Source organism: Lampetra planeri, chromosome 5 (assembly GCF_965212315.1).
Source record: "Lampetra planeri chromosome 5, kcLamPlan1.2.h2, whole genome shotgun sequence".
NCBI lineage: Eukaryota > Metazoa > Chordata > Hyperoartia > Petromyzontiformes > Petromyzontidae > Lampetra > Lampetra planeri.
The window spans coordinates 19,919,810-19,935,549 of record NC_136111.1 but is presented as its reverse complement, the minus strand read 5'-3'; the positions used below and the strand labels follow the sequence as shown (position 1 = coordinate 19,935,549).

The 15,740-nt window shown below is 40.3% G+C and overlaps 1 protein-coding gene across 1 annotated transcript; it reads left to right on the top strand.

Annotated features, from left to right (window-relative positions):
* Window positions 1–851: 851 nt before the first annotated feature.
* SRPRA (SRP receptor subunit alpha) lies at window positions 852–13,715 on the top strand. Its single transcript, XM_078594960.1, has 14 exons — window positions 852–1,148; window positions 2,275–2,358; window positions 4,563–4,726; window positions 5,769–5,914; window positions 6,488–6,656; window positions 6,872–6,992; window positions 7,513–7,637; window positions 7,744–7,856; window positions 7,999–8,085; window positions 8,570–8,742; window positions 9,095–9,308; window positions 11,424–11,587; window positions 11,700–11,798; window positions 13,075–13,715. The coding sequence occupies exons 1-14, from the start codon at window positions 1,032–1,034 to the stop codon at window positions 13,201–13,203; spliced, it is 1,905 nt and encodes a 634-aa protein (XP_078451086.1). The 5' UTR covers window positions 852–1,031; the 3' UTR covers window positions 13,204–13,715.
* The last annotated feature ends 2,025 nt before the right edge of the window (window positions 13,716–15,740 follow it).

Sequence of the window (15,740 nt, the reverse complement as noted above, 5' to 3'; positions counted from 1 at the left end):
GTTTGTGGTCTAAACGTATTGAGATATATAGTTACGTAGGCTATAGTGTATTTAGTGCTCTGAGATATATTTGTTCACATTTAATTAGATTAGAACCTAATTCATATATATATTGTTCGAATCAACATTATCTCGAACCGAAAAAGCTAAACGTGTCAGTTAAATTGGAGACGGTATGAATAGGATGATTAAATAGCGTCCATTGAAATGTCGAAAGGGAATGACTACATTTTCCAGATTATAAGATGCTCACGAAGGTAAGATGCACCCTAAACTTTGAGGGCATGTTTGTTAATTGGGATTATGCTGCTTTGAAGAGCCGTTTTTCACAAAAAATTGATGTCTTCTGAAAGATCATTCGCTCGGCTCTTCTCACAATCCGCGGCAGATCGCATTGGCGCGCGAGAGAGAAAGAAAATCGTGGATTATAATTATTTGGATTATTGTATAATTATTTGATCAAACCTCATGCGCCGTGCCGCGGATTACAAGGTCCGGTAAACGCGGATTATTGGCGTTGGAGGCGTCGTCGTCTCGGTGAGGTCTTTGCTTTAACTATAATTGTTCAGACATTAAATAACGCGGCCCTACAAGTAAATTCACAAGCGCAGTCTATTTTTAACAGGCGACGTTTTGGGCAATTGCCCTTTTGCGTCGCAGAGGTTGTCGTCACAGCTAAACCTAACCGATGACGTCACCGAGCATAACCTGTTTCCCCCCTGCACGATGATGTCATTAAATTGTTATGGCGTCACTGTGCAGCAACTCGTTTAGCGCTGACACTGGCGACATCACAACATCACAATTCACAATGCGATGACGTCATTGAGAGCGGGGGGGGGGGAATGACGTGGCAATCGTTTACGCGGCGTGATTTGTTGAGGCGCGCGTTGTGTAACCGGTGACGTCAATCGGCACGTGACGTTGAGGGGGGTGCGGCGCGGGGGGGAAATCCCGGCCGACTGGAGTCGCGACGCGACAGGGTTGAACATCGAGCAGCAACAACAACACTCACAAATAACAACGTAACAATGTTGGACTTTTTCACGATATTCAGTAAAGGCGGCATCGTTTTATGGTGCTTTCAAGGCGTGAACGGCTGCTTCACGGAGCCCGTCAACGCTCTCATACGGAGCGTTATACTGCAGGTGAGAGGAGGCCCCGGTTAAGCCACGGTCTCGCCTGAGCGGCCTACCCGGCACCTACCTCCCTGTCTCGGGCCGCCCCGGCCAGCCACCCCCCCCCGATCCCCTTTGGTCGAGGCCCCCATGGCCTATGGAGTGACGTGGACTTAAAATGACGTGGGTGATGTCGGCGATCAAGGCAGTGCTTGTTTCAGTTTTTAAAACTGCATTTAACATTCTCGCACGTTCTATGGTACGTGAGGTACGTCTTTCAAGAAGACGAAAATACAGGCGATTGTGAAGGAAATTGGCAAGGAACTGATGTTGTATTTTAACATCGAGGTCTTGATTGGAAAGAGGCTTAGGTCTCATTTGGATGTCGCCCTTTTTCAGTGGACTCTGTCCGGTTCTTATTTCGTCTGTAAACTAATCATTCAGGAGTATAAATGGCCAAATGTTGGAAAGAGCCCTCCTTGAAAACATGCCTTGAGACTCATTGGGGCTTTCCTTGGTGATTATGCAAGGTTTCGACATAAAATAAGTAAATAACACTGATACACGAGGCTATATGCTTTCTTGAGCGTTCTCCAGCAACCTGTGCGATTAAGTTGATAACTATAAACTGGTTTCGATGTATTTGAAACAACTAGTTTTTGGCCTCTTAAATACCCATGGGTTGTTATGATGGAAAGAAATACACAATTAAATAAAACAAGTCGTTGCGCACATTTACCAATATGGTCACGTTCGCGTCGGACTGTCCGACACGCATTTAAAGCGTTGTTGTCGATAAGAGAAAATAACCCCACTAAACTCCAGGTTCCATCGCTAGTTAAAAATATACAGAAACGTTATGACATCTATAACAGTAATGGTAATCTTTTAACAAAACGTCATACCTTTGTTAACCCGCAACCCACAGCCAAGGTGCGTGCGTACTGTCAAACGTGTTAAAGCTATTATTTGTTGTTGAGATGTTATTTTCCTTCAAAACTTAATTAATTCATGTGTTGAAATATAATGAGCCTAAGGTAGTGTGTGTTCTCGTTGCCCAGTGGATGAGCGCAGTTTCCCGGGAAGCTGTTTAAACATTCATAACATGACAGGCCTTTCGGGTTCACTTAATCCTTTGACTTTTTCCCTTCCGTAGGAAAAGGGCAGCAATAACTCCTTTAGTCATGAAGCCCTGATGCTAAAGTACAAGTTGGACAATGAGTTCGAACTTGTCTTCGTGGTAAGTACATGCTTCGCTTTTATTATACGAATTGGTATGGAGTGCTTTTGTGTATTAAAACACGCTACAATCGGTTTGTAAAAGAGTTCGGTCGAAAACATTTTAAGGTGTTTTAATATACACGCGAATAAAAATAAATAAAACTTAAAAGAAAACGGATTTGGCGACGATAGGTGAAACATATGTTCCAGAGAAACAGGTAGGTACAATTTTAAATATCGACAAAGGAATGTATATAACATGTGTGATTGTTGGTCCATATGGCAGCAGCAGAAAAGCACATTCAAGGTGTATAATTAATGTGAGAAAATACAGTAAAATGTTATCTAAAAGACCTTGGTAACAATAGGATTAACAAATGCATATGCTCCAGAGAGTTGTAGAAATATTAAGCCAGTAATTCCTAACCTTTCTAGACCTGTGAACCACCATGTAGTAAAAGTCTTTTTTGAAAATTGTATGTGCAAGAGTTCGGCAGGCCTTCTAGACCACAAGGTTGGCACCAGTGGACTACGCGATCTAAATCAGCCTGGACTGCTGTCAATTAGAAGCTCGTTCCATATGGCAGCAGCAGAGAAGCAGGAACTTTTTACAATATGGCAGGTTGAGAAAGAAATAGATTTTGGGAAAGTAAAATTAAAATTCAATGAGATTAAAAAATAGCACATTGCTGAAAGGCAAAAATATGTTTTGCAGGTTATTTGTAACGGTTAAAATACCAAAGAGGAACCTATTCATTCATGATGACCTGAACTTGACCTGAAACTATATAATTTCTGTGAAAAAAAGGTTGTCAGGATGGGGTTTCGGATTAACCGTGCTTGTAAAATAAATATATATCATCACATGTGCTATGGTTTCATTACTAGCTGCGCCTCACCGAGGGCCTGTTTTTGGTGCCCACATGACCATAAACATGTCAGCAAGTAAACCGGTTTGTTTTGGAAAGAATGACAGATTACACATTGTGTCTTTATACACCATACCTCAGTTTAACACGTAGGCTTTCGCGACCAATATTATTCATAAAGAACGTTTTTGGATTGATCGCGTTATTTATAAATGTGTCGTAACCCTCCACCACCCGACATGGCCAATCAGCAAAAAAAAGTGTCACGTTGACAAAAGACAAATAGGTCACTACTTTAGCCCACCAGTGTGTTGAAGAGTGAATCCACAACATTTACAATTTTGGCGAATTGCCAGATGGGGCATGGATGTAATTACCAGCGAAACGTCATACTCAAAAATTGTAAATGTTGTGGCTTCACTCTTCAACACACCGGTGGGCTAAAGTAGTGAACTATTTGTCTTTTGTCAACGTGACACTTTTTTTGCTGATTGGCCGTGTCGGGTGGTGGAGGGTTACGACACATTTATAAAAAGCGCGATCTAGCCCAAAAACGTTTATTATGAATACACCATACCTGTCAACCCTTTATCAATGCCTACCTTATTACAGACCAATTCAGACCTTATTGGTCACCCTTTACCCTTTTAAATCTCAACTATCATCCTACAAAGCTCCATCACAAGGCAGAAATGCAAACAATTACACAACAGTTTTGCTCGTATTGAAACGGCTGTACACCGTATGGACCAGAAAACGCAATTTGTCTGTACAAGAATACGGGTTAATCGTATTCGTTGATACATATGTTTAACACAATGTGTACTTAAAGAATACATACATATTTATAGGTTAATTTAAAAAAATTCATGGTCCATGTTTTGGTTTTTACCCAGGCCAACACTCCCCCCCATTATTTTGGACAATCAGGAGTTGAATAATGTACTATATTGTTGGGGTGACGTAGTGGTCCTTGCACTAAACCATGAACCTAACTATTCGTGTTTAATTTTGGGTCACAGCTCACACCAGCATTTGGTGATACCTGAACCGATCCTAGCCTCTCCCCTTGAACAACAAGCACCATTATGGTGAAGTATGGTTAAAAAAAAATCTATGACTGACACAGCATGGGATCGTGGTTTGACAAACGACTATATACGCATTGTTAGGTAGCACGGAGCTGCAGGACAGACCTAGGGTCAATTGTAATTGTGTCAAGTGTAACACATTGAAATCACAATGTAATTATTGTAATTTCAACTAATAATGTTGCTCTAATTGTTCATAATTGACCCCAGATCTAGCACCGATATGTTCTGTTTTCAGATTTACGTTTTTTTGCCTTCCATAGGTGGGTTACCAGAAGATTCTCACCCTCACGTACGTTGATAAGTTTGTGGATGACATCCACAAGGAGTTTCGGGACAAATACCGCAATGAGCTGCAACAGAAAGGCGTGCTGGGGCTCATAAATGGCTCATTCGAGTTCTCTGCTGATTTTCAGAGAATGCTTTGGTAAGTACAGCTGCTCTGTTGGACAATTTTAAATGTAGGCATTAAGTGTATTCAATTACATTATTTAATCGTACTCTAAGCTGTAACATTGGGTTATTTATATTGTAAAAATATTTTCTAACTTTTATATCATCTCTAAAGCTTAACAGGAGTATAATTTGAATAGTATATTAATGAGTACATACTAAGGCCAATGAAAACAATGTATGCATTCAACATGTTTACAGAAACATGTCTAGAGGCATAGGAATTAAGTATTTGTTTTGCTTAAAATACACACGACAGTTTTCAAAGTAGAGAATATACGACCAAAGCACACATGCATGACAGAATGTCACTATTAGGATGGAATATGTTTCGCCATCCTTGATCCCATTAATGGATTGCTATGTAGGCCATCACTTCAGTACAATGATCACAGTGAATCAGGATAAGTTCGTATTGTTACACTTTTTTGTATTCATGGCATAGTTTTAAGGCTTTCTAAAATGTAGGTTTTCTATCATTTCTGGGAAATTAGAATGTCTGGAACATTATACATATGATAACACTATCCATATACAAATCTTAGCTGACCATAAAAGGGTAAGCATTGCAGTGGAGTGATAATTTGTCAAAAATATAATTTGACATTGTAAATATAAAAAACAATGTTCAATTTAAGCAATTACTTTATGGGCTTAGCACTCGTTGAGCTGATGCACACATGGTTGGATTTCATTGTTTGATTCTGTTTCACGTGAATAATTACTCCTGTTAAATTAACAATATGCACTCGTCCGTAAACATTTTGACGTACTAGCAGATTAAATGGACTTATATGTATGTAATGGTGGCCTTTAGAAATCAATTCATTGAGTTTTTATGCATAATGTTCAGTGTTACATAACAAAAACAAATTTCGTGTAGCTGAATAGATTCAGTGGTGTGAAAGCATAAATTTTAGTTATGCTTTGGGTTTTATCTTGAAATACTTTTATGTACGTTTTCTTTAAAATTCTGTGGGTTTTTTTTGCCTTTATTCTTCCCCTCATACATTAAGGGAGGCCACAGAAACTAGTAAAATGAGTTTCCCAACTGTGATGAAGACATATGAACAGTCCCTAAAGTCTCAGAAAACGGTTAAGTCGATGATTCAAATTTCTGGGGAGAAGGAGACCAAGAAAGGAAAAGCAGCCAAGAACGAAAGTAAGTGTGCTTGAGAAGAAAGTATTTTACTGCGAGTGTAGTGTTTCATATCATCCTTTGTACCGTACCCTTGTGCAATGTCCTTAGCACATACACTATCTTAATTTTTAAATATAAATTTCCATATAAATTGGCACAGATGTGAGCAGGCGACTAATTCCCAATGCTTCGTTACCACTCTAAATGTTAAATTTGCAATTGGTATGTTAGTTTGTCTTTAATAGGGACTGACCAGGGACACATTTAATTAAAACTAAATTTTTCAGTGCCTAACTGCTGCATATTGAGGTGCTTGTTATAAGCGTGCCTATGGCGTGACAATGAATGCAGGACACATGAGAGAATGGTTCATGGGAATAAAAAAATATATACATAAATAAATACCTAAATATTTCCTCTTTGTTTTAGTACAGAGAATTTAGTTATAGCGATTATACTCTACAACGGATTATCATTTATATACAGTTAATACAAATAATGTGATAACCTATTTAATGTTTGTTTAAATGGAATGTTTATAGACAAATAAATTGTAGACATTAATATGTTAATTGTTCACATTCTTTGCTGTAGATGGAAAAGAATCGCAGATCTTGAAGTCTCCTGTTCCTGAATCCACGCCCAAGGTTTCTGCAAATGGCGATCGCAGCTCCAATGGGATAATATTTGAGGAGAACATTCTTAAAAAACCAGAGGAACTTTTCAGAAAACAGGCAAACAAAAAGAAAATTACCAAAAAGACGTGAGTGTGTGTTTGTGCAATACATGTTTTTTTTTAATGTTTGCAGTGTTCATTACCATTTATTTTGATATTAGATTGTTTTGTATTGTGGAATATTTAGCACTTAAATTTAAAGTTATTAGTGAGAGAATCTGAAGCCAATTTTCCATTAGCCTAAAGCTAACTGTATAGGTTTTAAAATGGGACCTTGGTTTCTCACACTTGATGGTGACCAGGAAAGCTCCAAAACCAACAAAAACGGACCGTGTGTGGGATTTCAATGACAAGCCTGTGAAAGGATTATCCTACGGTCCAACAGAAAACACCGGCACAGAAGACATCTCTACACCAGAGTCTGTGAGTTCTGCAAATTTCAAAGTCCTTACCAACAAACACGTCATATTGTAAACCTGAACCCACAATACCTTGCTAATCTTATCATCACGCGAACTTTGACTAGCCATTGAACAAAGATGGTCACTGAATCGCGCACTTTTAGGTGCATGTCTGCAGCTGTCTGGCAGGCTCTTCTGATGCTAGGAAGCCACTGGTGCTGTGCACTTTTAAATCATCTAGATTTAAATCTATTTTTTTTAACTGATCTTTGTTTAGTTTGTTGTCCTTACCCCGTACCTCTGATTAGCACGGTTGGCAACATACATTGCAAAATAAGTTCAACATACATACAAACCTGAATATTATTTTATATTGGTTGTTGTCCTTGTGCATCATGGAGAGGAAAAACTAAGTCATGATATACTGCTGTTGTAAAACTGCAGACAGGTATATTTTTTATTTTTGTTGCATATTTCAGTAGTAGGTGCAGGTTGCTTTTGATTTAATGTTGTGGCTTGTGTCCTGTGAACTACATGACCAGCGTGAAATGGTGGGAAGGAGAATAGGAGACCTGCCAAGTGTGGAGTATGAGAATATTGAAGAGGAAGAGGATAAAGTGGAAAAAGTGGAGAAAGTGGTAGTTAAGCAAAAATCTAACAAACAAAGGTATGCACATTTTTGACGAAAAAAATGTTTTTTGAAAGACAATTTTTTACGTCATATGTCTAGATTTGTTTTATGTATGCGAGTCCATTTCCATATGCTCCTCCAGTGGCCGAGGTATAGGAGGAGTGTTTGGCATGCTCAAAGGCCTTGTGGGATCCAAGAGCCTGACCAGAGAAGACTTGGAGCCTGTGCTGGAGAAGATGAAGGATCATCTCATTGGTCAGAGTTTAAAACAGGACCTATTCAGAACATTAATTGCATTTAGTTTCCTAATATGTTGCCACATGCAAGAATACAATTGCATAATACTAAGATCAGAGTTTCATTTTTACATTTTTTCTTTGTTTCCCCACCACTTCAGCCAAAAATGTTGCCGCAGAAATTTCATCGCAGCTGTGTGAATCTGTGGCAAATAAGCTCGAGGGAAAAGTTCTGGGAACTTTCAAAAGTAAGTACACATTGTTATGCAGTGGAATAGATGTTTACTTCATTCCGGATTATCACATTATACATTAATTATGAGGATATTGGAATCCTGAGGGAATTGCTTCTTAGCAACTAACATCTATATTATTGATGATGGCAATATGCCGGCCTGAGCAGTAGTAATGTGTGTGTGTCCACTATTCGACTAAAAGACACCTTACATTCTCATAAGATGTAAGCATACGATGCAATACTTTGGAAATGCGGTCCAGTAGCTATGAAGGTAGTGATAGATATCACCTTGTATTCACAATACATTGCTAACGTTTTCAGTTTAACTCTTACTCCAGTGTAGTTGCAAGTGTAAATTACATCTGCATGTGTCCTTTGAGAAAACATTAGTTGTCATACAGAGATGATTCCTGCTCAGCACTTGTTTGCTTTATTTCTGTGTTTTGTGCTACATTATTTAACGACATATTCTTGGTGTCCCCTCTTTCATTTAGCGGTCACGTCGACGGTGAAGCAGGCTCTGCAAGACTCACTCCTGAAAATCCTGCAACCAAAGCGTCACGTTAACATTCTGCGTGACGTGATTGAAGCGAAAAAGAAGAAGCAGCCCTACGTCATCACCTTTTGTGGTGTCAATGGTGTCGGCAAGTCAACCAACCTTGCCAAGGTGAACTACAACTTTGTGCAGAAACACGCCACACTTTATCGACTTGCGTGCCTATATGGCATGCCTACGTAAGAATTTGTTTTAGTAGCTTTCTCTCACCTGAAGACGGTCGCTTGTGTTGTGATCGAAACGTCGTGATCTATTATTTTTTTCTACCTACGTGACTTTACCGAAAGAACCAAAGAGTATGCGTAATTCTTTTTACAAATATAGTGTCAAAGTATTGTATTTACAATGAAGGCCACCATAATTATCACGTAGTGTAATTGGTTTTTTTGTAACCTGTTACAAAATAACTCATCGATTTAGCATTTCGTGCTCACGTTTAGTTTTTTCATTATCGCCCCTGCAGACTTGCTTCTGGCTGATTGAGAACGAATTCAGCGTACTGGTGGCCGCCTGTGACACCTTCCGAGCGGGTGCTGTGGAGCAACTGCGTACGCACACACGCCACCTCAGTGCGCTCCACCCGCCCGAGAACCACGGGGGTCGACCCATGGTTCAGCTATTTGAGCGCGGCTACGGGAAGGATGCTGCCGGCATCGCCATGGAAGCCAAGCAATTTGGTGAGGCCCAGCAGCAGTGATGTCGCCGCAAAGGATGCACCATTGCTGTTCATGTGAACAAGCTGTTGTCGCTCGCTGACAAAGCTGGCCTATCCACCTGCTGTGTCTGCAGTGGGATATGGTCATTTCTACATGCCATGCACATGTTTGATAATTGCATGAAATAAGGTACTTATAGAATAATTAAGTTATTTTCCGTTGAATTCACATAGTACATTTTTCAACTCATCAGTGCTTAGACGCATTCCTCTGCGTCTAGGTTTATTATTGCACTGTCATTTTTTGACTTTTTCGATAGGTGGTGCAGCAGCTGATGTCATCAGTTAACCATGGTCATGATGATCTGCTTACAGTATCTTCAGTTTGACTTGGTCATACGGTTATTTTTGGTCAATTGCTCATGCTTATAAGCACAGTCACATCTTTTTCACAATGTAGTTATTCAATAATGTGAGTGTTCATATGGCGTTTTGGGCGTTTTTCATGTAAATGTGCTTAATTGGATGAAAGCTTTTATTATTTTGAATTGTTTCCCTACATATATGCTTTTAACCAGTTGGGAATCATGTACAGTAAAACCTTGGATTGCGAGTAACTTGGTCTGCGAGTGTTTTGCAAGACAAGCAAAATTTTTAAATAAATATTAATTTGATAAACGAGCGAGGTCTTGCAATACGAGTAGTACGTGTATACGCTTTGCTGCCGAGCGTCACGTGATCACAACTGATATACGAATGCTTTGATATACGAGTGCTTTGGATTACAAACACATTTCCGGAACGAATTATGCTCGCAATCCAAGCTTTTACTGTATATGCTTCCCAGTCTCCTTAATCGACACCCTTATTTACATATATATTGCATTAAGTGGAAGCTCCTGCCAACTTGCAGCGTGCAAAATCTTCATTGCCAGCACATGTCGTTTTTACAATATTACGATTTTAAAATTACAGTTTTTTTTTGCTACGGCAAAGCAAGGGGACTTTTTCCACACAGCGCCACATGGTGGTGGCGCATGGGAAGCGATTAGCACTTGTCGAGCAGAAAGCCAATAGTGCACGCGCTAAAGACCACATCAATAACAATACGACTATCTTACGTATGTTTAACTTCTGTCGCAACCTTAAGTAGCCAACTGTGCTAATCTGAGGTGCAAAGCAATACTTAGCTTAAAAAAACTTTTTTTTTAATGTAAACACATTTTATTTAATAACTGTGGTTTGCTAAAAAGGTATCTGTCGTACCATACTCTTTAGGATTCTTATACTGAAATGTAATTCCCAAAACGTCCAAGAGTCTAAATAAAAGAACATGTGGAAGATTTGAAGAGCAGCTGAAAAAGTCCTCAGCTATTCTCTGGTGGCCTGCTTGTTTAATTCAGTGTTTAATAGTGTTACTATTATATCTGAACTTGATATCAGCATCAAATCAAACCGTGAAGCCTTTTTCCTCTTCTTAAGCTATGCCATCAGAGGAGCAGAAATCTCACAGACCTTTGTCTAATGCCCATCAAATATCTTACACAGCCATTAAAATACACAATTTAATAGTGCAGTTGAGTCCGTGTTGGTCGCTCCATAGCTGTATTTTGAGTAAATTAATATTTCTGATCCGAATATATTTTAATGTTATCCAATGTTTTGCTGCGTGTTCATTTGGTCGATAAAAGTGTAGCCCTGCATTTGTTTGCTCATACCGCTACTGGCAGAATGGCCTCGACTAGAGGGGTGCTCTAGAGAATTCTAAATGGTATTTTAGCCTACTGATCCATGCTGGTCAGATGTCTTGGAAGAGGTAAGAGTATCGACACATTACCCCACCAGTAATTGACCTACAGATCGACTAACTTACACAGCTTGGTGGACAGTCATGGGGTATTTAAGAAATCTGCGCCATTGTTTCATTGGTTTGAAACCAGGCTGAATCTGTAACATTTGCTCAACTTGAGACATTTGTTTTTATATTACAATGACTTGGGATTGAAAGCCAACTTCTCAGTACTACTACTGGTTAACTATCCTTGAATAAAATATTGTTCTGAATCCCCTAAACTTTAATGATAATATACATGACATCTTAATGTTGTCTGTGTATGTTTATCCTCTGTGTATGTAGCCGCCACTCAAGGTGTGGACGTGGTGTTGGTGGACACTGCCGGCCGCATGCAGAACAACACTCCCCTGATGGTGGCCCTGGCCAAACTAATTGCTGTCAACATTCCTGATCTGGTGCTGTTTGTGGGGGAGGCCCTTGTCGGCAATGAGGCTGTGGATCAGCTGGTAATGAATGCATAGCTATGCTGCGCAGTGTACGTCTAAGTACAAGTAAAATAGTTTTGTCAGAAACGTTCCTTTGCTTACTGACTCATGTGTGAACGATTCTGTTATCCAGGTTAAGTTTAACCGGGCCTTGGCTGACAACTCGCACATGGAAAAGCCCCGACTGATTGATGGCATTGTTCTCACCAAATTTGATACCATTGATGATAAGGTAATTGATTTCCACTCACGCAAGTTATTTCATGTAATTAATAGTTATGTAATGGGTTCCGGAGACACTTTGTAGATGCAACTTCTTTATTACAATACACCACTCCAACAGTCCTGATACACTGTTACAGCCTAGGAACACAGCCTACTTATAGCATGCCTGACACTGGCTACGCTCTCGGGTCCTCCGGCTACAATTACCCTAGGGGAGGCTACCTGACCCGACCTAGCCAAGGTGCGGGTCTAGACTCTGGCTTTCTCGGACCTCTCCCGTACAAGGGCGTCGAGCCGGGAGTCCCAGAGTCCCACCACTGGCCCGCACAGTGTCCCAGCCCTGACAAGGACAAGCGGGGCGAGGGTTCCAGGGTCCTAAGCTGACTGGTCTTGGGTCTTGAGCTGTGACTCGTCCCAATCGGCTGGGGAGGTCCCCTTTTATGCCCCTTTTCCCATCGAGGGGTGGCGTTGCGTAGAATCATAGATCCCGCGCAGCTCCCCCGTTGGTGGCGCTGAGGGGATTAGCTGTCTGGGGTCCCCATCGATGGGTGGCGTTGTGTGGGATCATAGATCCCCCGCCGCCCCCCCCTTGGCGGTACGGGGTACCCTTGCAGATGGACCTCGTCTACCAGTGCCGGTAAGCGTGGCCCATCTACGGCACTACAGTTAAATATAATAGTTTACAACGCTCTGTAAATCCACTGCTGGATCAAAGCTTCACTATACCGTCATGGGGGATCTTTGACCATAGATCACCCTAATCATTGTGAGTTGATGAAGAGGTGTGGGGCAACCTAGAACTGGTAATCGAAAGTAAGTTACAGGGTTCTTATCGCAGTGCACTAACAATAAATGCCATCCCCTCCATCCCCATCTTTGGTATTCAATGTCTTCAATTTGGTAACACGTTCTGTGTGAGATCGCATGCCACGGTGACGAGATGTTAATGACCTCGTCTGATATACAGGAGGTTGTGGGTTTGATCCCGGCCCTGACGCCTGTATATTTGGAGTTGGCATGTTCTCCCCATGGTCGCGTGGATTTTTCTCTGGGTCCTCAGGTTTTTCCCTCCATTCAAAAGCATGCATTTAGAGTATTTGGCTGCTATAAATTTTGCACGTGGTAAGCCACTTCTTTTAGTGATCATTTGTGGCCACGTCGCTTCTGTAAAAGAGCTATATAGCTCAGTGGGCCTTACCTGGTTAAATAAAAAAAAAACTTGTGTAATAGTTTTGTACATTGTATGTATAATACTTTGTCATGTTTGACATCTGTTTTGCCAGGTGGGGGCAGCGGTTTCCATGACCTACATCACAGGCCAACCCATCGTGTTTGTGGGCACCGGACAGACGTACTGTGACCTGCGCAGGCTTGACGTCGAGTCCGTGGTGCATGCCCTCATGAAACCATGAAATCAAACTTCTCGGACACGGGGTTTTTGTCTGCAATGATGGCAATATGAAAGAAAAAAATAAGCGTACGCTGAAAAGTGAATAAATTAACTGCGTTTGTTGATAAAATTACACAAAAAGCCCTGCGTTCAGAGATATGTTTTCAAGTTTTGCGCTGGTAATAAACTTGTTAACCATTAAAAAAGTACTTTATAATCATCAGCAATTTATATTTGTCAGCAAAACGTTTGAATGTTATTATGCTTATAAAGATTGCATTTTAATTCCTAAAATAGTAATTCCACCTTGATTAAATTGGACATTATGGATAATTTCTCATTTGGGTTGTGTTTAGTTTTCTTTAATGCACTTCAACTCGTGTAGTTGGTTTCTTTGACCCACCGCAATACGTTAACCGACGTGGACAGAAGCATGATTTTATTTTTCTGCTCAGATGTTGTGCCAGTGAAAACTTGTTAAGAAAAATGGTTTTCTGTTGGCAGAAAAAATGAAATAAAAGAATCATGAACGAATTGCCTTGTGTTGTCACTAATTAACAATTTTCCATTGTTTTCAGCTTAATGTAAAGATCAATAACAGTGCATAAGTCCTGATTATACATTACTTTGATTCTGTTTGGAAAAACACGTTTATTATAATGGCTCATATTTATATTTTGAGTGTCAATCTTTTCAGGAGACTTGCCTTCTGTTTGGCATCGAAAGCCAATTCAATAATCGATTTGCTGTACTGCCATCGGGCCATCCCAGCAGATTTTGCAGTTTCACAAATTTGATCCACCAGTCAATCTGGATTACAGGGGTATGCCACCATACACGGCAGCTACACCGGTTCCAATTGTCATGAAAATAAATGTAGGTCCTCTGTGTTATGGGTTTTTGGGTTAGATCGCGTTATTTATAAATGTGTCGTAACCCTCCACCACCCGACATGGCCAAACAGTAAAACATGTGTCACGTTTACAAAGGACTTATTTAGCCGCCAGATATCTCACTTCTTTAGCTAAAGAAGTGAATTGTTTTGTCCTTTGTAAACGTTACGCATTTTTTACTGTTTGGCCGTGTCGGGTGGTGGAGGGTTACGACACATTCATAAATAACGCGATCTAACCCAAAAACTTAGATGAAGAATATTGGTCGCGAAAGCCTACGTGTTAAACTCTCTATGTACTAATGGTATATCAAAGCATGTCATCTGATGTAAAGTTAAAATGACATCAGCTGGCGCTTTTACAGCTTTTTGATACACTGCTAAAATGTCAGGCCCGAGCATTACATCAGCTCATAAGCTGAAGACATGGTGTGTTAATATAGCCACATTACAATGACAGGAGATGAGCAAACGAAGCTGATTTACTGGGACTTTGAATCGAGGTGTGGGGAGGCGGGGGGGCATTGAAATGAAACCGTTGAAGGAGACTTCACGATTCCAGGAAGAGACGCTACTTTAGGGGAGAGTGTGGATTTTTCCCATGACTCATTCCTGAGTCAGAGCACACTTGCAGAGAGCAGCAAGGGCGGAGCGGGTTATAGCCTTTATAAAGCCTCTCCGCCTCACTTCACTTCCTCTCACCGAGCCGGCCTCGATCTCTGGGATCTTTTGATCAAAACTCCACGGTTCAAAGATGTTTCATATCTCGTGTTTAATAGATCATTCCTAAGTTAACGAAGCAGGTGGGTGCCTATCGATCTTTGTTCAGCAGCACGTGAAGCTTTTGTTAAACGTGCTCCGATCTCAGGAATTCGTTTACTACAACTTTGTATTTGAATAACGATCGCCTAACATTTCGCTTTTAGCGGTAAACTGGTCCTGGTTGTGTGCAGCTGTTAGAGAAAGTTGACCACGATTCATATTCCTCGTTCTCTAAAAAATAATCGTCAAACATGTCGCGATGCTTTTATGTACAGTACGATAATGTAATTGTGGATTTCCGGTGATGTAAAATAAGCCCACTTAACCGGTGTGAGTGGCTTGTCTCGGGGTTGGGCAATGTTACACTGAGTGACTTGCTTCAACGTGGCAGTCCACTCGGCCAACATGCAAGTTGCCGCAACACTTTAATGGACTTTCAGAGGATTAGATTGCATATTTACTCAGAATACAAATCAGCAAAGTGCCTCTGCATGCCTGTATTGATTAGAACAACAAAGTCCAACGTCATGATCATCTTAATGGTAACTCATTAGGTTTATCTTGAAAGTGTTTTATATATGTAAATGTATACAGAACTTTACTTGTATACATATGTATGTTTGTAACTTATACAATGTTGTATATAAGCGTAAATATCCGCCCAGCCACGTGAAAATATGTTTGTCTTAAGTCATTAGCATATGGGTCAACTAAATCTGTTACAATCAGTATCTGTTATAAGTAGAAAATTATATATGTTTGCTGTGGTTTTCACACCTGATGATAATTGCTCGTGTTGCAATCGAAAAGTCGTGATAATTTAATTTTTTATATTTTTATTATTTTATTGTTTCCCTTCTACGTGACTTTACCAAAAGAACCAATACTATGTATGTACAGTCAAA

Excerpts from the sequence above, each read along its gene's own strand:
- SRPRA (XM_078594960.1), top strand. The coding sequence starts at position 1,032 with ATGTTGGACTTTTTCACGATATTCAGTAAAGGCGGCATCGTTTTATGG. Across the intron at positions 2,359-4,562 it reads AGTTCGAACTTGTCTTCGTG|GTGGGTTACCAGAAGATTCT; the intron begins GTAAGTACATGC and ends TGCCTTCCATAG. Across the intron at positions 8,086-8,569 it reads AGTTCTGGGAACTTTCAAAA|CGGTCACGTCGACGGTGAAG; the intron begins GTAAGTACACAT and ends TCTTTCATTTAG.